The 24,826-nt window shown below is 33.9% G+C and overlaps 1 protein-coding gene across 2 annotated transcripts in view; it reads left to right on the top strand.

Annotated features, from left to right (window-relative positions):
• The window catches only part of Stk3 (serine/threonine kinase 3), a 282,703-nt gene that overhangs the window by 12,992 nt on the left and 244,885 nt on the right, over window positions 1–24,826 (top strand). For both annotated transcript variants that reach the window (XM_005381850.2, XM_005381851.2), the window contains exons 2-3: window positions 14,712–14,792; window positions 20,116–20,244. In XM_005381850.2, the coding sequence (XP_005381907.1) occupies window positions 14,712–14,792; window positions 20,116–20,244 (210 nt within the window). The remainder of the gene's footprint in view (window positions 1–14,711; window positions 14,793–20,115; window positions 20,245–24,826) is intronic.

Below are 24,826 nucleotides of genomic sequence, written 5' to 3'. Positions count from 1 at the left end.
AGAAAAATGTTTTAGTATTGGAGTTTAAACTTTTTTTGCAATTACAGTTGTATTAATGTATTATGTTGGGGTATTACTGCAATTAACTAATATTTTGCTAGGTATAGGGAGTTAAATATGGGAAGTTGTGAGGGTACACAGACTAAATCTTCATATTTATTATGCAAAATTTGAGGTTTGTGGAAGTAATGAGGAAAAATATACATATATGAGTGAATCCAGTTTTTAAGTATGAGTAGTTTCTTTGGTACAAATCATTGTGGCTTATTCACATGATAGGTCCATGGGTAGACTTTGGTTAAGTTTTTTGTAGAAGCATCCTCTTTTCTTTTTTCTAAATCAAGTAAGGACTTTGTTATTTTTCTTAGTTCTGAAATATGGGTATGGTTAAATGCTTAAGAATCTTTATAATGAATCAGATTAAACTTATAAGCCTTTTATAGGTGTACATATTTCTTAGAGCATTTAAAATTTTTATTTTAGGGGCTGGGGATTTAGCTCAGCGGCACAGCTCCTGCCCGGCAAGCGCAAGGTCGTGAGTTTGATCCCCGGTACTGGAAAAAAACCAAAAAAAACCAAACAAACAAAATTTTTATCTTAACAGAATATGAATATGTTGGAACATTTTCAGTTTGTTGTAAATATAATTTCTGGTCTTGTGATTTTTTAAAAAAAAATTTTGTATTAGCACATTTAAAGTACATAATGATTACGTTCACCATGGGGAGCACATGTACAAAACATACCTTAATTCTTTTTATGTGTTCTGCTGCTGCTATCCCTTTCCCCTTCGTCCATCTCTGGTCTTCCCTTTTGCAAAAAGTCTATTTTCCTGTTTACTATTATCTATCTTTTATTTTACTCTTTATACTTGGGGTGACTTTTTTTTTTTTTGCCTTTTTGAGACAGGGTTTCACTGTGCAGTTCAGGCTGGCCTTCAACTCACTCTGGCTTCAAACTTGCAGTGATCTTCCTGCCTTAGCCACGCAAGTCTTGGCATTACAGGTGTGCGCCACCATGTCTCGCCTTCTTGAGGTGACTTTTGTTATTTGGAAATTAGTTATTAAGAAAGTGACTGTAGTAACATGTCTTTAGGGATAGAGAATATGCTACAGTGTTTGTTTAACTTTGAATAGGTTTGTTACAAGAAATTAAAATGAGTAATAGCACTTTCTAGTTGATAGTAAGTGGAAAAAATTCATAGGAAACAAATGTAATCATGTAATTGTGACTTACTAAATAGTTACTGTTAGTAGTGATCAACTACTAACAGCATAGGCTTTAGCAACTTGCTAAATAGCTACTGCAATAGTGATACAGCTGCTAATTGCAAAGGCTTTAGTGACCACACTGTTAGTAACTGTATCACTACTGCTGGAAATGTGCCAGAAGAAAGATTTGAAAATTATGGAGGTGAAATCAGAAGAAAAAATGAATTTGTTCTCACAGAAATTTTTTTCACTTCTATGGGTTTACTAGGATCTCTTCTCCATTATTATTTTCCTGAGAGACCTAAAGGGCATATCACAATTATCCTTGATTAGAGAGCTAGAGCTGGTTGTATAGAAAGCCTTCTTATGTGTTTTAAAAGTCTTAACCAGAACAAACAATCCAAATAAAAACAGCCAAAGGATTTGAATAGACATTTCTCTAAAGAAGATACACAGATGACCAATGGACATATGAGAATATACTCAACATCATTATTAGTCCATGAGATGTTACGTACTCATAATCATGGTTATGATTTTTTGAAAAAAGCGAAAAAGCAGAACCAAAAAATTAAAAGTGTTGCTTAAGATATGGAGGAATGAAACTTAATGCATTGCTAATGGAAGTCATTGTGGAAAATAGTATGGAGTTTCCTCAAAAAATTAAACAGAAAATTACCATATGATCTAGTAATTCCACTTTTGGATATATACTCAAAACAACTGAAAACAGGAACCTGCAAAGATACCTGTGTGCCAATGTTTACAGTGTGTATACTAACCAAAAAGTGGAGGAAACCCAACCGTTCATCAGCAGATGAATGCATAAGCAAGATGCATTAATCCTGATATGCCAACTTTATTGTTAAGAAACACCTGGGAGATTAGTGAAGCATGCTTCTGGGTGTCTGGGTGGGTCATTGAGGTGAGGCCTTGACTACTATATATGGACCCTTCCCATTTCTTTCTGCACTGCTCCCCTGTTCTGTCTCCCTGAGCAGTTTTGCTCCACCGTGTACTTATGGCAGGAATTTCTACCTTGTCGACTACTGACCATGTACAGAATCTGCTGAAACCATGAGTTAAATTAAATCTTTTGTCCTTGAAATTGTTTGGATATTAGGTATTGCATTTCAGTGATGGGAAAACTGATTAATATAGTAGTGTATATATATATATATATATATATATATATATATATATATATATATATATATATATATATATATATATATACAGTTGAATATTATGAGCCTTAAAAGGAGTGAAATAATGATAGATGTTACAACATGGGTGAATCTTGAAAACAGTATGCTGAATGAAATAAGCTGGGCATGAAAGGACAAATATTGTTTGATTCCACTAAAATAGTCAAATTCATAGAGATAGAAAATTGGTGATTATCAGGGATTTAAAGGAAGAGGGTTTGGAAAGCTGTTGTTTAGTAAGAGTTTTGGTTTGGGATGATACAAGAAAAACACTCTTCATATACTTCTGATACAAAATGTGTAGGCTTTTTTTCTGCTGCACCAACTGGTTCTCCAACTCTGGATACTGTCTGGGTGCCCTACAGTTTAATTCAATTCTGACCCTAACTAGTTAATCTCAGGTCTCACAGATTAAGGGCTCAGTTGAACAATATTACCACCACTTCCTATGGCAGTTGTAACAAATCCCAGGCCTCTGGTACTTCTGACTGATTTGACTATATATCAGGATTGGTAGTTTGCTACCATCATTGGTAGAACTCAGGGAAACACTTTACTTATTATCAGTTTATTATTAAGGATACAGTAGTCCCTTATTATGTGCAATGGACATGTTCCAATATGCCTGTAAATGCCTGAAACAGCAGGTAGTATTGAACCCTATATGTTTTATTTTTCCCTAAATATACATTCCTGTGATAAAGTTTAATTTATAAATTTGGCATAATGAGAGATTAAACCAATAATAATAAAATGGAACAGTTACAACAGTATAATATAAAAGTTTCTGCTTTAGGGACGTTATAAGTAAAATAAGGCTTCTTGAACGTAAGCACTGTGATATGTGGTAGTCATTCTGATAACTACTGAGTATTGGCTGGGTAGTGTATACACTGTGGATACATTGGATGAAGGATAATTCACATCCTTGGCAAGTCAGCAGTGTGTGCAATTTAGAACTTATGAATTGTTTTATTTCTAGAATTTTTCTGTTTGATATGTTTGGACTGTGGTTGACTACAAGTAAGTGAAACGATGGATAATTGAAACTAAGGAAAGAAAAACCACAGATATTGAGGTTGTGAAGCCTAACTACTCTATACAGCTGAACAACCAGCTGGGAAGGTACATAGGGTGAGATCAGAAAGGTCTTAGCAGACTCTTAACAGAGTAAAAGTGCCTTGTCCTCCTAGCTATGGACTTGAAATCATTCACTACTGATGATTAAGTCAATCTAGAGCACCTCTCCTCTCCCTGGAGCTGGAGTGGTGGTAGGTGGAGCTAAAAGCTCTAGCCCCTAATTACAGTGATTTTATCAGTCCTGTCTATGTACTTGATTTACCATAAAAACCGTCAACTGAGCCATAGCACCAGCTTGCTGCATTTTATAATATGGCAGTAGGTCCACTTTAAATTTTTTGAGGAACTTCTATAATGTTTTCCATAATGCTTGTACAGGACCAATTTACATTCCTGCCAAGACTATGTAAGGGTTCCCTTTTCTGAACATTTTCCCTAGCAGTTGTCCTTTAGATAATGGCCATTTTAACTGGAACAAGGGAATATATCCGTGTGATTTTGATATGCATTTCCCTAATGTTTTTAGTAGGGCATTTTTTTCATATGCCTGTTAGCTATACATATGTCTTCTTTTGAGAAATGTCTGTTTAGGTTTTTTTTTTTTTTTTTTTTTTTTTTGGTTTTTCTCTGGTACCGGGAACTGAACTCACGACCTTGCGCATGCCAGGCAAGCGCTTTTGCCGCTGAGCTAAATCCCCAGCTGTTTAGGTCTTTTGCCTCATTTTAAGTCAGATCATTATTATTTTGCTATTGAGTGTTTGGAATTCCTTATATATTCTGGCTATTAACACCTTGTCAGATGTATAATTTGCAGATATTTTGTCCCATTCTGTAATACTGTCTCTTCATTTTGCTATTTCTTTTGCTTTCCTAAAGCCTTGTAGTTTAATGTACTCCCATCTGTCTGTTTTTGCCTTGTCTTCTGCACTTATGGGGTCTTTTCCAACAATGTCCTGAAGCATTTCCTTTGTTTTTTTTCCTAGTAGTTTCATAGTTTTGGGGCTTACACCTAAGTCTTTAATTCATTTTGAATTGATTTTTTTTTCTTTTCTTTTCTTTTTTTTTTTTTTTTTTTTTTTTGGTTTGTTTGTTTTTTTCCAGTACTGGGAATCGAACTTAGGACCTTGCGCTTGCCAGGCAAGTGCTGTGCTGCTGAGCTAAATCCCCAGCCTGTTGAGTTGATTTTTGTATATAATGAGAAAGAGGGGTTTAGTGTCATTATTCTGCATGTGAATACAAAATTTTCCTAGCACCATTTACTGGAAAGACTGTCCTTTTTCCGTTTTGTCTTTCGGGTACCATTGTTGAAAATTGGCTTGTGCTGTACATGTATGTTTACTTCTGGTTCCTCTATTTTTTTCCATTGGTCTATGCCCCTCTCCCTGGGGATTGAAACTTGCACTGAACTATCTCTAGTACTTTTTAAATCTTTTATTTTTGAAACATGGTCTTGCCCCCCACCCCCACTGTTAATTCCTTGTCTAGTTTGGGTATGGGGTAATGCTAGCCTTTTAGAATGTGTTTGGAAGAATTTCTTTATTCTTCAGGCTTTTTTTTGGTATAATTTAAGAAGAATTGGCATTAATTCTTGTACAAATGTTTGGTATTAAGACAGTGTCTTCAGCAGTGGAGACATTGGATTATGAGTTTTGCTTTAATAGACTTTGTTTTTATTACTGATGCAATCTCATTACTTATTTCTGTGCTCAGGTTTCTTCTTTCTTCATGATTCAATTTTGGGAAAGTATATTTCCCAATTTTGGGAAAATATACTTTGTCCACTTCTAAGCTATTAAGTTTTTGGTGTATAGTTGTTTGTAATCTCTAAGACCCTTTGTGTATCTATGTTGTCAGTGATAATGTTTTTTTGTCACTGATCTATTTGAGTCTTCTTTCTCTTTTTTTAGCCTAAGTATTGTAGATTTTAGTTATCTTTTTGAAGAGCGAGTTCTTTATCTTATTGATCTTTTATATTTTTAAAATTTTTTGTTTATTTCTGCTGTGTTCTTTTTTTCTTCTGTCCCTTTTGGGTTTGGTTTGTTCTTGTAGTTCTTTGAGATGTATCCTTGAATTGTTTAGTTGAGTTTTTTCTGCCTTTCTTGATGTAGGCACTGATAGCTATAAATGCTCTTCTTTAAACAGCTTTTGCTGTATCTCATAGATATTTTAAAATTTGTTTTTCAATTTTTATTTGTTTGAAGAAGTTTTAAAATTTCCTTCCAATTTCATCCTTGATCCATTGATTGTTCAAGACTAAGGTATTTAATATCCATATGTTTGTGTAATTTTGAAAGTTTCTTGTTACTGATTTCTAATTTTATTGCATTATGGTTGGAAAAGTTACTCAATATGATGTCAGTTTTAAAAAATTTGTTGAATGTTATGTTGTAGCTTATCATGAGAATATTCCATGTGCTATTGAGAAGAATGTGTATTCTGCAGCTCTTAGAAGCAGTGTTCTGTAGATACCTGGTACGTACATTTGGTCCAGGGTGAAGTTAATTCTACCATTTCTTTGTGACTTTCAGCTGGATGATCTTTCCATTGCTGAATATGGGATGCTAATATCTTCTACTATTATAGTATTGGGGTCTGACTCTCTTTTGACCTAAGTTTTATTTGATAAAAGTATGGGTTACTCTTGCTTTCTACTGTATTCTATTTGTATGGAATATCTTTTTCCATTCCTTCACCTTCGGTCAATGCATATCCATAGAGATGAAGTGAGTTTGTTCAACATGTAGTTGACTGTTTATTAAAAATTAATTCATTCTTTTAATTAGAGAATTTAAACCATTTATATTTAAGGTAATTTTTAACAGGTAAGGTCTTACTGTACCATTCTGTAGCTTGTTTTCTAATTTTATTGTAGTTCCTTTATTCCTGTCTTCTTTTGTGGTTAAATGCTTTTCTCTGTTAGTCAGTTTTGATTTCTTGCTTATTATTTTTGGTGTGTCTGTTGCAGTCTTTTGAAAACTGTCTTTTGAATATAACAAACTGTTTTGAAATGATTGCAAAGATAGGAAAACAAACAAAACCAAAACATACTAGTAAAAAACTTTATCCTTGTACTCTATTCCTTCCTGTATTTTTTTTTATTCTTGTTTTACATCTTTATATATTGACTGCTCCTTAGCATATTATTATGAAGTAAATTATTACTTAGTGTCAGAATATTTTTGGTCATATCTTTAAGGAAGTAGTTAACTTTGACAAGCAGAGAAAAAAGAAGGAAGATCATGTAAGAGAGGGTAACATACAGAGCTGTGGTCTCTTTTATCTCATAGTAAAGAAATAGCTGTCAGTCTCCTCTCAAATCAATTTTAAAGTCCTCCTTTTCATTTTATTCTTTCAGTTTTTGACTGTATTTCTGAGTACCATCTTTCCTTCCCATGTCTTATTTTTTGCATCATGTACAAATAACTATACTACCTGCTTTTTATTTTGCAGTGATTATGTGTGTGTGTGTGTGTGTGTTATGTATAAGTTCAGGAGCTCTGAGGAGTTATCTACTGTAGTTAGACAGCAGAAATAAATTCCACAGTTAGTTGGAGTATCTTGTATATAGTGAGAAATAATTATTTTTTCAAAATATATCTGAATTTGATACTCACTTCAAATTTACCATTAACTTTTAAAGCCCAGATCCTCATCACCATATTTCTGGGTTGGAAGAAATGAAAGTATCTCCTAGTTTGCAGTTTTCCTGCTTTCTTTTATATTATGAAATTCAGCTAAGTATGACATTTGGAAGATTAGGAAGAAATCCCTTGAAGACCAGTATGTCAGCTATTAGCATAACCACTATAATGCACTTCAGAATTTTATCCCTGTGGCTCTCCCAAACCACATTTTCCTAATAACATAATTGAATGCCATTTACCTAGACTGCCTGTCGTCTCATAATATGTTGTGATGATTTGGAATCAAGGATGCATGAAACAAGTTAAAAGTTCATTTTGTCAATATATCTTGACTGCATAATAGTGTGGTACAGAAGAAAAAGAGAAACTATTAAACCCTGTTCTCCAGGAGCTCATGGGTTAGTGGCCATAATAATATATTTCAAAGTAGTGATAAGGAGTTAAAGAGGAGAAACTCCTGTGATCATTTATAAGAGAATATCTACCTTAAAAGCTATGAGTGACGTATAATACTCAATGTAGGAAATGATGGGAACGGTTGAGGGTGCTTTGGTATTTACTAGCTTGCAAACTCTGAGAGGTGCCACATCATACTTTGGAAAGAACTGAGGAAATCATGTAAACCTTAGTTTTCTTATCTATAACTAAGAATATTCTGTTAACCACCAAAAAGGTTATTGTAGTAATTACATAAGGAAATGCTTATTAAATACTTAGTACAGTGCCATAAAAGCACATAATGTTAACTACATTCATGATAAGCTTTTATGTATTTGTTTTTTTTCCCCAATAGATTAGGAGCCTGTTGATTGACAAATTTCTTTGCATTTACAAACAGGTGGCTTGTTGTCAACAAATTCAATAAGTGTACATTGGATAAATATAATAAATTAACTTTTTAATGCTGGCTTTATAATTCTTTTGTACCCATATTAAAGATTTAATTTAGAAATATTAACTTACTTTTTTTTTTTTTTTTTGCTACTGGGAATCAAACTCAGGATCTTGGGCTTGCCAAGCAGGCAGGCGCTTGTTCCCCTGAGCTATATCCCTGGCTCTTAATTTTTCTTAAAGGTAGTAAGGCTGTACTTCTACTAAGCAATAGTAAAATTCAGTCTAAGAATAAGACTGATGAACAAATACTATTTTTATTATTTCTGTTTGCTTTGGTCAATTTATTCAACCTGTAAAAGAGACCTTTTTTCAGTATGTTAAAGGATTCTATTGAATGCATTTTATAAAATAATTATTGAATTATGCAAATATATTTTGTTACAAGATACAGTTTTAAAACTTTTACTTTGATTATAGAAATAATTAACTTTTATTTTAGAAATATTACAAAACCGATGCTTAGAGGAAAATCACCCACCAAGTCAAACTTTGTTGCCAGTAATCCTGAAGTATTTATGTGCAACAAATACTTGAGTTTTTGTTATATCTCAGACATAGTTTTTGGTGCAGGGATATAGTAGTGAACAAAATAAAGTGTCAGTATTTTGTTGTAAGCACACACATGAACACATACAGCTACATTTAAATAAAAATGGAAATGGTTTAATTTTGTACACATTGTTTTATAATCTGCTTTTTATTCCCTCTTAGAAATGTTTAATGAACTTGTTTTATATGTGAGTTTTCTACAACATGGTTTTAAGTGGCTACTTGGTATCTCATCAAATGGTTGTTTCATAATTAATTAACATCTATTTTTGGATGTGTAATTTGTTTCTAGATTGTTATAATTTGTAGTAAATACCTTTCTTTCTCTCTTTCTTTTTCCTTTCCTTTCTTTCTGTACTGGGGATTGAACTCAAGGCCTTCACATTAAGTGACATCCAAGCCTTTTAAAATTTTTGAAATTTTCAGACAGGGGCTCTCCAAGTCTCTTAAGCTGCCCAGGCTGAGCTCAAATTTGTGATCTTCCTTTCTGGGCCTTCCAGAATTGTAGGATTATAGGTATGCACCACAACACCCAGCTTGTTTCTAGTTATTTCTGAGAACAATTTAGCTTAATTTGCTTCCTGGTGTTTACTCTTTAAAAATCTTTGTATTATGGAAAACTTTAAATATAGTTCTGTAGAGAGTGAACCTCTTATGTTCCTTTCACACAGTTTCAGTAACTGTCAATTTCTAGCCAATTTTGCATAATTTTTATTCCAGTTTTGTCCCTCAGTCTTTATTTTGAAGTAGTCTCAGATATCATATTATCTATGTGAATATTTATCTCTAAATAGTAAGAATATTAAACAGTTTATGACAACAATTAAAATGTAGTACTGCCTCCAAATTATTAAATATTGCAGAGAATTTGAGAAAACTGAGACTGGTCTATCCAAGATCCTCTGTCCTCCATAGAAGACTTAGAAAACTTTGTACTGAAATCCAGAAGAAAATATTAAAGAAGTTTGTACATCAGACATTTATAATGTTTAATAATGTGAGAGCAGACTGCTGTTATCCTTTGAGTCCATATATTACTATCAGTATAGTAGATGATCTTCCTTATTTGATGAAATAGTCAGATGATGGCTATCTTTGTGCTAAATGCTATAGTAGCTTAGTGATATATAAAAAATAGGGTTATTTGTTTCAGAACAAATTTATTTTCTCATAGTTTTGGAGGCTGGGAGGTCCAAGGTCAAGATGCTGGCAGTTTCTATTGTTTAGTGATGGCTGTTCTCTATTTCCAAGATGACACCTTGTCACAGAGGAATGCTGTGTCCTCAAGTGGCAGAAGGCTGAAGGGCAAGCGAGCTAAATGCTGTGTGAAACATCTTTAATAAAGGGCTTCATCCCGTTCATGGGGAAGGAACCCTCATGACCTAATCACCTGTTAAAGGCTCCCCTTCTCAATACAGCATGTCAGCCATTTAATTTTAACAGCTCAGTTTGCAAGCTAGTGGGTACATTTAAACCATAGCAGTAGGTTTTGTTTTATTTATTTATTTATTTTTGTCTTTTTGAGACAGGGTCTCACTGTGCAGTTCAGGCTGGCCTTGAGCTCAATTTGTAGCCCAGGCTGGTCTTGAACTTGCAATGATCCTCCTGCCTCAGCCTCCCGAGTGCTGGGAATACAGGCATGCGCCACCACGCCCGGCTAATAGGTTTTATTTTAAAAAGGCAACTCTGGGCTATATCTGTCTAAGCATATAATAAGTCCTATCTCAGCTGTATGAGAGAGATGACTTATGGGTGACTTGCTCTCCACAGAATTACCTAGAACCTACAAGAGTTTGTGCTCTAAAGGCACTCAAGTCAAGAATAACTGGTTTTGGACTGTGTTAAAAACATTATATTTATTATGGGAGTATGAAATGTTAAAATTCACCATATGTCAAAGTTAGATGAAACTATGCTGATTGTCTGCCATGTCAGGAAAATAGGCAGACAATATAAAAAATGCTTTAATTAAACCATAACTGAAAAGATCAATTTCATTTAAAACACCAGAAAGAGAAAGAGGAAATGAAGACACAATGACATAAATATGAATTGTTTCCAGAATAAATCAAGTGTTTTCATTTGACAGATACAGCAAAAATACAGATATTTTTGGCTAAATTAGTAACATTTCAGTTGTTCTAGATGTTGAGAATATAAGATGTGTAAACTAACAGGAAACTAATAGGAAAATAAGATGTGTAAACTCATTGTGTTTGCTGGATTCATTTGTGGGATCTGTGACTTGTTTAAGTGACCCAGCTTATACACTTGGTTTGAAGAAAATTTTTGTAATTCCTGAGGAATTAAGTAATGGTTAGATTACTTTCTGGCTCCATAGTAAAGAGATTTGTTAATATAATGTTGCCTCCATCACTATGTCATGTGCATAGCTCATGTTGAGTTACTTTTGAGTCATTCTTTTTGTTGCTGGGACAATATGCTGGACATTCACAATTTAAAGGAGAAAAGGCTTCTTTTAGCTTATGTTTTCAGAAGTTTTGATGCATAGTCAGCTGGCTCCAAGGCAGAAACATCATGGTGGAAGGGCATGGTAGAAGAAAGCTGATTACCTCATTGTACTGTGCTTTGGCACAGGAGAAGAGCCAGAGGAAGGGGCCAAGGACCAGATATAGTCCCTAAAGTCATACCCCCATAACTTACCAAGACACACCCAGAAGTGTATTTTACTAATCTTCTGGACATCTCTCAAGCCAGTCAAGTTATAATCATGATTAACAATGGTACCAAACAAACAAAAGCTGAGAGGATTTAGCACCACCAGACCTTTCCTAAAGGAAATGCTAAAGGGAGTTCTTTGAACTAAAAGAAAGGGATGTTGACAAGTAAGAAGAAAATATTCACAGGTACAAAACTCACTGGTAAGTATAACTATACAGATTCACAAAGCTCCAATATTATAAACATGGTACATAAACCATACAGATGTATTTTTTATCTTTAGTATTAAGACTAAAAACGACAAAAATTGTAATTACATTCATATGTTATGAGATAGAAAATATAAAAAGATGTGAAATGGGACATCAAAATGTGGGGAGTAATAGGGTGGAATTACAGTGTTTTATTAGTATTTTTTTTATTATGTTTTGGTCATTGTCCATTTTTGGTGTCGGATAATACTGGCCTCGTAAATAGAATTTGGAAATCTCTTCAGTTCTTTAGAAGAGTTTGAGGAGGTTAGTGTTAATTTTTCTTTAACTGTTTGACAGAATTCCCCAATGAAGGCATCTGGTTTTGGACTTGTCTTTGTTGGAAATTTTTGGTTACTACCTAATGTAGTAATAAGTATAGGTCTGTCCATATATTTTGGTATATAATGTAGTAATAAGTATAGCTCTGTCCATATATTTTGTTTTTCTTTGTGATTCATTCTTGGCAGATTTTATGTTTCTGGAGTTTATTTCTTTTAGGTTATCTAATTTGTTGTTATATAATAATATATAATATATAATTGTTGTTTTTAATGGTCTAATCATCATTTTGTTTTTGTGACATCAAATGTAATGTCCCTCCTTTTATTTCTTATTTTAGTTATTTGGGTTTTCTCTTCTTTTCTTAGTCTTGGTCTATTGATATTTTTGTATTATTTTCTTATTTTATATTTTATCTTATTTTATATTTTATCTTTCCTCTACTGTTTTTCCTCTAACCTTTATTATTTCCTTGCTTAGGTTAATTTTATTTTGTTCCTTGTCTTCTGGTTCTTTGTGACATAAAGTTCATTTGAGATTTTGTTTTATTTTTACATGTTTACTTCTGTACTCTCCTGTCTGTACAGTGTTAGCTCTATCTCATAAACTTTGGTATATTGTGTTGGCACTATTATTTGTCTTGAGTTTTTAAAAAATTTCTTTGTGATTTCTTCATGATCCTTTTGTTAAGAGTGAGCTGTTTCAATTTCAGCTATTTGTGAATGTTCGTATTTTTTTCCTAGTATTGATGTCTGGTTTCATTCTATTGAGGTTGGTGAAGATACTTTGTATGATTGCAGTCTTCTTAAATTTGCTAAGACTTGTCTTATGGCCTAAACGTGTTGTTTATCTTGGGGAATGTTCCATGTATTCTTGAGAAGAAAGTGTGTTGCACTGTTTTTGGAGGGGATTATACTTTTACTGTTACTCTTGAATATTTCATATTTGCCTTGGTCATAATTTCTTTTTAGCTTGAAGATTTTTTTTTTTAGCTATTCATTTGTTATGAAAGTTTCGACACAAATTGTCTCGCCTGTTTTGTTTGCTAAGTTTTAAAAATTTAACCTTTGATTTTTGAAGAATTTTCCATTGGTTTTATTAATATTTTAGATTGTTATTTTCTTTTGGCACTTTAAGGGTGTCATTGTGACTTGGCTTGTTTAGTATCTGACAAGACATCTGTAGTCATCTTTATTTTTGTCTTTGTGTAAGTAATAGGTCTTTCTTGTGACTACTTGTAGTGTTCTTCCACAGTGGTGTTCTATATTTTGATTTAGTATCTCTCTCTTTTTTTTTTTTTTTTAATGCTTTCTCTATCTTCCTTCCACCTCCTTGTTTGTCTTTTCAGGTTTGTTGAATTGTTGCATCTCTTGGTTTATTGTTTTCATAAAATTTGGGAAATATTTGACTTTCCTTCTTTCTCTCCTCCCTTCCCGGGTACCTATCTGTTCATCTATTTCTCTTTCTTTTTCATTTGGAACTCAGGCTTTTTCATTCTTTCCTTTTTTTTTTCAACTTTTTCTTCTCCCAGTAGCTCATCTTTTCTGCTGTATTGTCTAATCTGCCTTTAATCCTAGCCAGTGACAATTTTATTTGTGATATCTTATTTATTTCTTAAATTTCCATTTAACTTCCCCCGTCTTTCATTTACTTTATCATCTCTGAGTACACGAGGCATGTTCATAATACCGTTTCATAATATACTTATTAATTTTACCCTGTTGGTGAAACTGAGAAAAAAGATTCTCTCCTGTATTATTTGTGGGAGAATAAATTGGTAGAAACCCTACTGAAACAATTTACTGATATCTATTAATGCAGTAATCCACCCTTATCCATGGGACATGCATTCCAGGACTTCCAATAAATGTGTGAAACTGTGAACCGTATGTATATTGTGTTTTTCTTATACATACACACTGATAGCAAAGTTGATTTATAAATTAGGCACAGTAAGAGATGAACAACAATAAAATTGGAGCAATTATAACAATTGACAGTAATAAGATGTGCTCTCATCTCAAAATACCTCGTTGTACTTTCATCTTTTCACTTAAAGGAAGCACTTTGAGATAGCTAAATCAACAGCATTACTAATCTTATGGTTTAGGGCCATTATTTAGTAAAATATGGGTTTCTTGAATGCATGCACTGTTACGTCACAGATGATCTGTAACCCAGATGGCTATTATGTGATTGATGGGCAGGGAGCATATACAGTGTATGTATACTGGACAGCAGGATGATTCACATCCTGGCAGGGGTAGCCAATGAGAGTCTGCATGTTACTCAGAGAAGTGTACAGTTGAAAACTTATGTGGCCAGGGATCTATCTAGCTCAGCAGCATGACGCCTGCCTGCCAAGTGTGAGGTCCTGAGTTCGATTCCTGGTTCAAAAGAAAAACAACTCATGAATTGTTTATTTTTGGAATTTCCCATTTAATATCTTTGGACTCCTGTTAACCTTAGGGAACTGAAACTGTGGAAAGCAAAGTGATAAGGGTGGACTGCTGTACATATATTTGTATACCATACAATAATACCACATATAATAGCCATATTATAATATGATTTTTATAATTACTATATAGTTATAAGAGTGATTTTATGGTAGTTATAGTATAATAACAGTATATATACAAAGGATATATCTATAAATGCTATTTTAAAAGGGGGAGAACAAAGACTACATATTTATATAAAAGATACACAAGAAGCTAATAAAAGGTTATTTTGGGGGGTGTTGCTGGGCACACAAGGAACAGGGGTTGGCAGGAGACTAAATATATACCAGTATACACCTTTGTATATCCTTTGATGTTAGAACTATCTGATTATATTGCCTTTTTAAATTAAAATTTTTATAAAGGATCATAAGGAAAATATTTTTTTCTTCTTTTTTCTTATTAGTAAGCTAAAAAAGCTGAGTGAAGACAGTTTAACTAAGCAGCCTGAAGAAGTTTTTGATGTCTTAGAGAAGCTTGGAGAAGGGTAAGTACAAAAATTTTGAAAGCATTGAAATAATGACAGAACTATTAAAAAACCAGTCTTTCAACTAGAATATATTTGTTTGAATTGAATAAAAACATCAAGTAAATTTGGCAAATAATAATGGAATTTTTTTAAAGATTAGATTATCCCAAATTGAATAAGTGTCTTTCTGTGTGTGTATGTACTAAGAATTGCTATCAGATGGTTTCTAAGTGATTTGTTAGTTCATCCTATATGGCAGACTTGGAATTTGCTGATCAAGTGACATTGGGCCAACTTTTAATGTCTTATTTGGGAAAAGGTAAGTTGTAGGTGTGAACTGAATATCTTAGTGAGAAAAATCAATGTGTATAGGCCGAGGAATACTTAACATGCTTTCAAAATAATAGTAAAGAAACTTTCATTTTGAGCACAGAGAACAGTAGGGAATATTTAATGAAATGACAAAATGTAGGAAGACTTACCAAATAATAACAAACAAATTGACAAGAGCAAGGAAAAGGAAATAGAGAGGAACATGTAAAATAATAAGTTAATCATAAGATGGCAGGAACAAAATCAAGTATATTTTTCACTAAATATTCATTTTCACATTAAAGAAAATATAAAATGTAAAAAAACATTTTGCTTATGTGGAACTCATGTAGAACAAAAAATGGAACTATAAGGCTGTTTCTTCTAAAATTAATACAAAAAAGCAACAAACATACAAAGAAAAATAGGAAAGCTAGAATAACAATGTTTATATTAGACAAATTAAGGATAGTAGGTCCCACCTGAATGAAGAAGGACATTAGACAGTAAAGTACAGCAAAAATATAACAAAATACTTTTGTCACATAATGTGGTAGCCAAATGTATAATGGAAAAACTATTAGTAACATCAAGGGAATTTAATAAAAGTGTAATTGTGTGAGATATTTCAGTTTATCTCTTTCAGAATTAGGCAGATATAACTGAAAAACGGAGATAGAGGGATTAAACATATAATCAATAAATTTGATTATACAAATACATATATAAAGTATTTATGTCTGCATTTTTCTAACTACATACATTCTTGCATTCTTCTTTTTATATTTATGGACATAGAAAAATGACAGATTTTAAAAACAGAGTTTTATACATCATATTTTCTGATTATAGCCTACTAAATTAGAAATAATTACAAAATGACAAAAACCCATATTGATTGGAAATTATGAAACATAATCTGAGGTCACCTGTGGATTGAATTAGCAGAGCTAATTAGGTGAAGTTTTAAATTCTTTTATTACTAATGAAGAAAGGCAAAAAGAAAAAAAAGAATAGTTGGGTAAAGTGGCATACACCTATAATCTCAGCACTTGGAAGGTTTAGGCAGGAGAATCGGGAGTTTGAGGCCAGCCTGGATTTGAGGTTTAAAGCCAGCTTGAGCTACACAATGAAGCTCTGTCCCCACCCCCAAATATATATATGAATGAGAAAATAGTGGAATAAAAAAAGGAATAAGAAAGATTAGGTTAAAGATTAGATTATGCTAATTTGAATAACAGTGTCTTTCTGTGTGTGTATGTACCAAGAACTGCTATCAGGTGGTTTCTGAGTGGTTTGTTAGTTCATCCTATATGGCAGACTTAGAATTTGCTGGTTAAGTGACATTGGGTCAACTTTTAATGTCTTATTTTATTTGGGAAAAGGTTAGTAGGTAGGATTGAATATTAATTTAGGATAATCTAATCTTATTCTTTTGGAATAAGAAAAAAGTTGAAATCACTGATAAGGAAATTATTTTAAGAGTTAAGACCATATTATATGCTGCTCTATGACAACTAATTTGAAAATCCAGAAGAAACAGATTTCCTTACAATATATAAATTAATGTGAATTGAGCACCAAAAAAGTTAAAACTTAAGTAGATCAGTTACCTTAGAGTATGGAAAGGTGATTATATATTTATTAATCAAATACTAGCTCATAGTATCAGTTTTCACAGTAGTTGAATAGTTGGTTGTAGAAACAACCCCAGTATCCATCAGCCGTTGAGTGGATAAACAACACATTATGCCTCCATACGGTGACATTTTAGTCATAAAAAGGAATGAAGTCTTGATAGATGTTATAATGTGGTTGGACCTCAAAAACATTATGCTGAATAAAAGAAGCCAGACACAAAAGGTCTATATGATTCCATTTGTATGAAGTATCCAGAATTTCTGTTGCTCTAACAAAATACCTGAAGTGGGATAATATATAAAGAAAAGAGGTTTGGAATGGTTAAGAGTGGGATTAAAAAAAAGATGTTTTTAGCTTATTTTTTTGGACTGTGAAAGTTCAACATTAATAAGCCCCTTTGACTTGTCCTCTAGTCAGGTCCTCTAGTCAGGTACAAAAACAGCAGGAGTACAGGCAGGGGGCAGAGATCATATGGTAAGACAGGAAGCCAGAGAAGGATTTAGGGGCCAGGCTTGCACTTTTATAGCAGTCTGGTCTCTGGAGAACTAATTCACAGTGTGAGGCCAGCATTAATCCCTTCTGGGGATAATATTGCCAGTGACCTGTTTACCTTGCACTAACTCCTACTTCTTTAAGGTTCTACCGTCTCCCAACATTGTTCCCTTGAGGATGAAGCTTTAACACATGAACCTGTGGGGATACACTTGAACTATATCCAAACCACAGCATGTGTTCTGCAGCATATGTTTTTATCTGCCGATAAAAATTGGCAAAATCTTAACAACATTTTCTGTGTGAATAACAGCTGCTCTTGGGTTAGATTTGTACTCCTCCTCCTGGTGTCTGTGGGGATTTGACTATAATTATAGGTCTGGAAGCAGTGAGGGCTGGTGGTGGAGTGGTCCTGAGAAGGATATGTATTCTCCTCAAAAGTGACTTTATAAGGCGAAGTCATTATAAAGACTTCAGAATTGTGAGTCCAGTTTTCTCATATAGGAGATTAGGGTTGCTTTTGCTTGCAAAGCAGGCCTCCTAGGGTTTGGGGAATCAGGGCACTCAGATTAATGAGAATGCTTAGATGTTCAGTACCAATTACCTGGATACCTCTCTTCAGATTGAATGCCTTAATTTTAACATTACAGACCTGGTAGTGTGTGTATTCAGTTGTGTTTTAATTCATCCAGTAAGCTTACATTGAGTTTGCTTTTCAGAAGTCTTAGCCCTGTGTCTATAGGAGTTAAGAAATTCTTTTGGAGCCTTGAGAAATTTTCTGGTTTTCCTAGTTTTGATCAGGGCACTTAAGTCCTGAGCTTGTTATAACCTGTTCTGTAAATTTTCCAGTGCAAGTAGAAGCAGTAGCCTTTATATAGTCCTGGCACTTCGTTTTCACTGTGCAGTCCATTGATACAGCTACTTGGTCTGGCAGAGCTTTTCTGAGGCTTCAGGCAACTAAGGGTGATAACTGAAGTAACTATTGCCATTGAATTCGAAGACTGTCAATATTCTGTCACTTCATTGTCTTTAGTTTTAAGAAAGAACTACTACAAAATTTCCTTCTTTAAGGCTTTTTCCCCATGAGCTATCTTTTCTTGTCTTTTTTTTTTTTTTTTTGTACTGAGAATTAAACTCAGGACTTTGAGCTTGGCGGGCAGGCATTGTGCCACTGAACTATAGCCCCAGGCTGAGCTATTTTTTCTACTGAAATTATGAGTATAATGGTAGCGGGGATATGGTCAGGAAGATACAAAGCCACTCTATAAACTCTGAGCACAAAGGATTAATGTGAAACTATAAGCTCAAATGAATTGTAGAAGGGCTAGGGATGCAAAAGGCATAGAAGGTATTGCCAGAAGCTGGAGAGGCCAACACTGAAGATCTTGGCACTAAGCCGCAAGTTTCTCAGGAGTTCTGATACTTTGGCAATCCTGAAGAATCTTTGAGATGTTTTCATTAACTATCTCAGTTTATAGGCGTGTGAGGGTTATCAGAAGCTCAGCAGGAAACCACTGTGCATCTCATGTCTACCAATGTTAGTTACAAATACATTACTCTACATTACATTACTCTACTCATACATTACAAATAGAGTAATGGTTTCTCTCTAACTTTCTGCAGTAATATTTATACATGTTCTTGCTGACACATTCTTAACTGGGAACCATTTAGGGAAAGGGTTTCTGGGAAATGGAGTTCCTAGCTTCTCTTTTGGAGTGTTGGAGGAGTCCACAGAAAGGAGTGCTGGTGTTGCTTAACTGACCGTAGATAATCTAGTTCTGAATTCTGTGTTAGTTTTTGTAGGAACATATCCCTATATGTTGAGGGAAGATCTATACACACATACCCTTATCCTCTCCAAAGATGACTTTGGGTATCAGGTTGAATTAAATTAGTTTACAGAGCCCAAAGAAACAAAAGCCCAAAGGGAAAGAATCAAGTTCATTTTGTTGATGTAAACTTCATTACTAATTTGTCACTTTTTGGTAGAAGATTGTGAATTTGAAAGTGAGTCTGAATATAAATTCTGAATATTAGGAAATAACCTATATTTTCCAGTGTTTTGCCTCACTTATCTTTCTCTTCTTTAGAAATAATGTAGGGAGAAGACAGTGATTCTTGGGGTCAGTTTTGAATTCTGGACTTGCTGGCCACTGGTATTTGAGTATGTTTATCATCTTTTATTGATGATAGCTTTCCTCACAATTGAGAGGGACAAATTTGATAATGTGTGTTAACACTTGCTGTTTAGTAAGAATTTGGTAAATGGTAGTAGTTTCAAACCTTCTTTCTAGTTCATAGCAAGTTACAAATGACTTCGTCATTGTTTTTGCTATTTGAAACGTGAATATTTAACTGGCAGAGTTTTAAGAGTTGGAGCAGAGATTTTGAGCAAGTGGTATTTAAATTCTACATCTTTTTATTTGTCTTTGTGTGGTTTTTCTCTTAAGGAGAAAGTGAAAGGAACATCTGGGGAGACCTTAGCTTTGTAACTCAGGGAGAAACAGGAAGCTGGAGATTTCACTGTTTCTCTACCTTTGGTGTTAGGAGGTCTAAGTGGAGAGTTTTAGCTATTCTGTATACTCGGGATAGAGCTGGGACTTTAATATTCTAGAGATTATTTTAATAATAATCTTTAATATTTAATATTATTACTTTTCTCCTAACTTGAGACTTTGGCTGTTTTTAATCTACCTTTCATTCTTAAAATTTTCATTTAGATCTTCTTAGAACTATATTGAAACAATATAGTTCTTAACTTCTCTTGTTTCTTACCTTTTTTGCCATTTAAATAGTTTCAAAGTTGGAAAATACTACGTATGAAAATTCATAGTAGACTTTAATATGATGTTTGATGGGAAAATAATAATATCTTGATTTTTTTTCTTTTTAGATCTTATGGAAGTGTCTTTAAAGCAATACACAAAGAATCTGGCCAAGTTGTTGCTATTAAACAAGTACCTGTTGAGTCAGATCTTCAGGAAATCATCAAAGAAATTTCCATAATGCAACAATGTGACAGGTATGAAGAGGTTTTATTTCTTTGTCCCCATTTTGATAAATTTCATCATTAATGTATAACAAAATGTATTTTCATCATCTACTTAATTTTTTTTCCTGACTTCCCATTGGAAGTGAGACTAATTCTTTAGGAAAGGTGAGGATAGCTTTGTAGAGTTTTCTTTTGGATATATGCCTCTTTGCAAATGTTGTCAGAGCAGCACATACTAGTGACCTGCTTGTCACTTCTTTCTGTAAATCTCTTTACTCTCTCATCCCTCCATTTCTTCACCAAATTTCCTTTTCCTTGTTTCAAATCACATCAGCCCATGCAGTCAGTACTGTAACTTGACATATCAGAACTGTTTGTATGTGTTTGTCTTCCCAACTAGACTGCCAACCCCTCAAGAAGGAAAACAGAATCTTAGTTCTTTTGGTGTTTCTAGCTCCTGGAACACAGCAGGTGTTGAGTAAATGCTCATTGAATGAATTATATTTACATAAAATGTGATTATTTTTAATTACTAAAAACACATATAATATAGAATGTTAAATGGCACACAACAACAAAAAATGATTTTTATCTATGTCTGTCTTAAAAATAGGAAAATTGTTTGAGAATATTCTTCACTACATGTTCCTTTATGTTAGAACCTCAAGCACAATGTCTGTATTCCAGACAGGAAGAAGCAAGTAAAAAGTAGGAAAGAACTTTCTCAGAAACCCTTGGTTAATGTCTTTGTTAGAATTATCTCACATGGTAATTTAGAGTTGATGGATTAAGGAAAGCTGGATATATTGTTACCACTAATCATATCAGATCTTTTTTTGTTTTGTTTTGTTTTGTTTTCCGGTACTGGGAACTGAACTCACGATCTTGTGCTTGCCAGGCAGGCGCTGTGCCGCTGAGCTAAATCCCCAGCCCCACATCTTTCTTAATAAGAAATCCATGAGGTATTTTCTCTCCTAATGGTACATAAAATCTATACAAATTGCGCCATAGTTCTGATTGATTAGGTTTTTTTGACTTTACAATGGTGCAAAATCAATATGCATTCAGTAAATCATACTTTGAATTTTTATCATTTTCTGAGCTGTGGGACAATTTGGGGCTGGGGATAGGGTCTCACTGTATAGTCCAGGCTCACGTTAGACTTACTGTGTAGCCCAGGCTGGCCACCTTGAACTTGAAGAACTCCTGTTGCCTCAGCCTCTGCTGAGTGCTGAGATTACAGGCTTGAGCCCCTATGCCTGGATTAAACAATGCATTTTAAATACTGGGCAGCAACAGTAAGCTGCAGCTCCTGGGGGAAACAGCTGATGCTCTTTACTGTACTGGGTCACTTAGCTGTGATATTTGGCAGATTAGCTGTGTTAAATGCTTCTTCTGACTTAAGTATGGTATTTTCAATTCACAAGGTTGTTTTGGATGTAACTGCAGTATAAATTAAGGAGTGTCTATATGTTCCAGGGGCTTTGGCTAATGAAGTGACTGGGTAATTTTAGACTAACTTCACTGAATCTGTTCATTTTTACTTGGAGTATTTAGATTATGTTATATATTTTCTATAAAAATTTGCATAATTTGACATTCAAATAGTAAAAGAAAAATTTGTAAATTCCTTATTTCCCAGATCAAAATATATAATTTTGCAAAGGTTTCCCAGATCTCGGTATTAATTTGGTAACTTAATGAGAACCAGTTTTACCACTGAGCTGTATCTTTAGGTCTCTATTTAGTTTTTTAACAACAAAATTAAGAATTGTATTTATTCTTTTTTCTGATACTTTTGATCACTTTTCCTTCTCTTTATTCCTTGGAGTGAAGGAATCGTGTTTTTATTTCTTAGAACCCATTGCAATGCCTAACTCTGTAGTTTTGGTTGAAAGAAAGAAAGAAGTAATGCATAAGGAGTAAAGAGAACATTATAGGTTGATGAAACTCTAGGGAACTCAGGTCATGATTCTCATTACACACTTTAAACTTTTAAGGAAAAGTAAAGTATATAAGGGGAAGAAAATATTAATAGAATTCTAGAACTTTTGTACCACTGTATAGCAGAATGCCTTGTGCATATTGGATACTTCTCAAATATTTGTTGAATGAAATAAATCATGAAACAGATACTGATAAAAATGATTCCCGCCTTTTAGATTATACTGTTAAATTCATACTGTAAGTGAAGGCTCAAAAATTACTTAAAATGATTCTAAAAGATGCTAGGAGCCAGTAAAAGTAGGAAATGACAAGTGTGAGCCTTACATGTTAGCTACTAACGACTAGCATTAATGTAGATGTGCTACTAAAATGTGAATGATTATAGTAAGAAAACTGTAAAAGTTGAAAAATTTCCACATAAGACACAGACTAAAATTTTGGTCAGAGAAAATCAGATACATATTTCTGGAATTTATGTATTTTTTAGTATATTCAGTTTTGAATATTTGGCAAATTATCTTGCTTTCTACACTATATGAGGAGACCATAGGAAATATTTTAGTCTTTTATAAAAATTTGTTTTAGTAAATATTAAGCATGTGCTGAATATTGTATTTTGGTTATAAGTACTTGAGGGAGCCCATCTGCTTTATTGCAGAGAATCTTCAATGTTTAGCACCTGGGACAGAGTAGGCATAAATATTTGTTGAATGTGTAAGTCACAGAATGTTACTGATAGACTAGACTTTTGTAGGTCAGATCATTTAGTGCTTTCAAATTGTACTCTGTTCCAAAGAAGTGCGTTTAGAGATTTTGTTTTAAAACTGAAGAATTGAGCAAAATGAGAAACTTCATTGCTGTTGTTTTCTTTTTTATATATCCCAATACATTTTATTTGAATAAAAGGCTTCTGGTGTGAATGCATATTCAAGAGCTATTTTACAGGTACAGGTACAGAAAAAGAAACCTAAAGATTTTACATGAATTGTAAATGAGAGTTCACACTCTGACTCCAGGGCCAGTGTTGAAGAAAACAGTATCTATAAAAGGGTCCCCCACAATTCAGTAACTAAATTTTGGAAGCAGTGTATATGCCTATCAACAGATGAATGAGTAAAGAAAATATGGTGTATATACACAGTGGAATACTACTCAGCCATAAAGAATGATAAATTTGAGTCATTTGTAAGAAAATGGATGTACCTTGAGACCATAATATTAAGGAAAATAAATCAGACTCACAAATATAACTACTGTGTGGTTTCTTTTTTTTTTTTTTTTTTTGGTTTTTTTTTTTTTTTTTTTTTTGGTTTTTTTCCGGTACCGGGAACCGAACTCACGACCTTCAGCTTACCAGGCAGGCGCTTTTGCCGCTGAGCTAAATCCCCAGCCCTGTGGTTTCTTATAAGAGAAAAAGTATGAATAATTTAAAGAGCAAAATAAAAATATAGTAAGAAATAGGGAGATAGGTCCTTTGCCATTGAGAAGAAGGCGAATTAGAGGTAGAGGGAGGGGGAAAGATAAGGGGAAGGGAAAAGAATTAAGATGTGTTATGTCCATGTACCAGCTCCCCACAGAATGTAATCATTATGTTCAGCAAAATGTGTTAATAAACATAAAAGAGAGATCCTAACACTTCTGGGTGAAGCACTCCCAAAGCATTCCTAGGGCAAGAGCTGGACTGCAGTCCTTTTGATTGCTTCCAGCCAGGTAATGCTAATAGAAGTGAACCACAACTGACACAGGCCTTTTCTTTCTGGTGCTTACACTCTAGAGAAGGACCCTGTCCTGTCTAGTTGTACAGAAACATGTCGTTATGAATCAGGGCACATGATTATTCACTTATTAACTCATTCAGTGAATGTGTTTTGAGTACCACCACTTGAGGATAAACCCTCATGTGCTGCTCTCGAGAGATGTAAGGATGAATGAGTCTCCGGTACTGAAGGGGCTTCTAGTGAAGTGGAAGAGACTTGGTGAGTTGGCAGGCTGGTAGAGCTGCAATGGGGAAAATATGGTTATTTGTCCACTGTTGGGGATTTGAGGAAAGCTTCCCCAGGGAGGTCATAATCATGCTGAACTGTAATGGATGAATTAGATTTGCTGGGCAAAGAGGAAAGATGAGCCGTGTTGTAGGAATAGATCATTCCCAGCTGGCCTGCTTGCAGTGTCACTGAGTACTCCCTGCTTCTTCTATAACAGTTACTCCGTCTGTTCTGTTTGCTCAGGTTTCTGGATCAAATTCTATTTGAACACTTTCTGAGGGAAAAACGTTTGAAAAGCCATTTGGTGGGGCTAGTGATGAAATTTGGCAATTTGTATCAACTTATATATATGTTTATGTTATTTTGGATGAGCTAAAAATTAAATTGCAGTGATTGAGAGTTATGTTGGAAATAATTTAGGCTTTGTAGAATATTCACACTACCTTTATAAAAACACTATATTATTCATGTAAAGTTGTGAATTGCTAGTAAGAGTATAGTAGGATGTTGATAAAATTATGTAATGAAAATTAACCATTAGTGTTTTCATTATCACATGCTCATAGAAGGACTTTGAAAAATAAACCTTTAAGCCAGGCATGGTAGTGCACTCCTGCAATCCCAGCACTGGGGAGGCTGAAGCAGGAGGATTGCTTTAAGTTTGAGGCCAGCCTGGGCTA

Source organism: Chinchilla lanigera, unplaced genomic scaffold (genome assembly GCF_000276665.1).
Source record: "Chinchilla lanigera isolate Chin_1 unplaced genomic scaffold, ChiLan1.0 scaffold00016, whole genome shotgun sequence".
NCBI lineage: Eukaryota > Metazoa > Chordata > Mammalia > Rodentia > Chinchillidae > Chinchilla > Chinchilla lanigera.
This window is presented reverse-complemented; position numbering and strand designations above follow the sequence as displayed.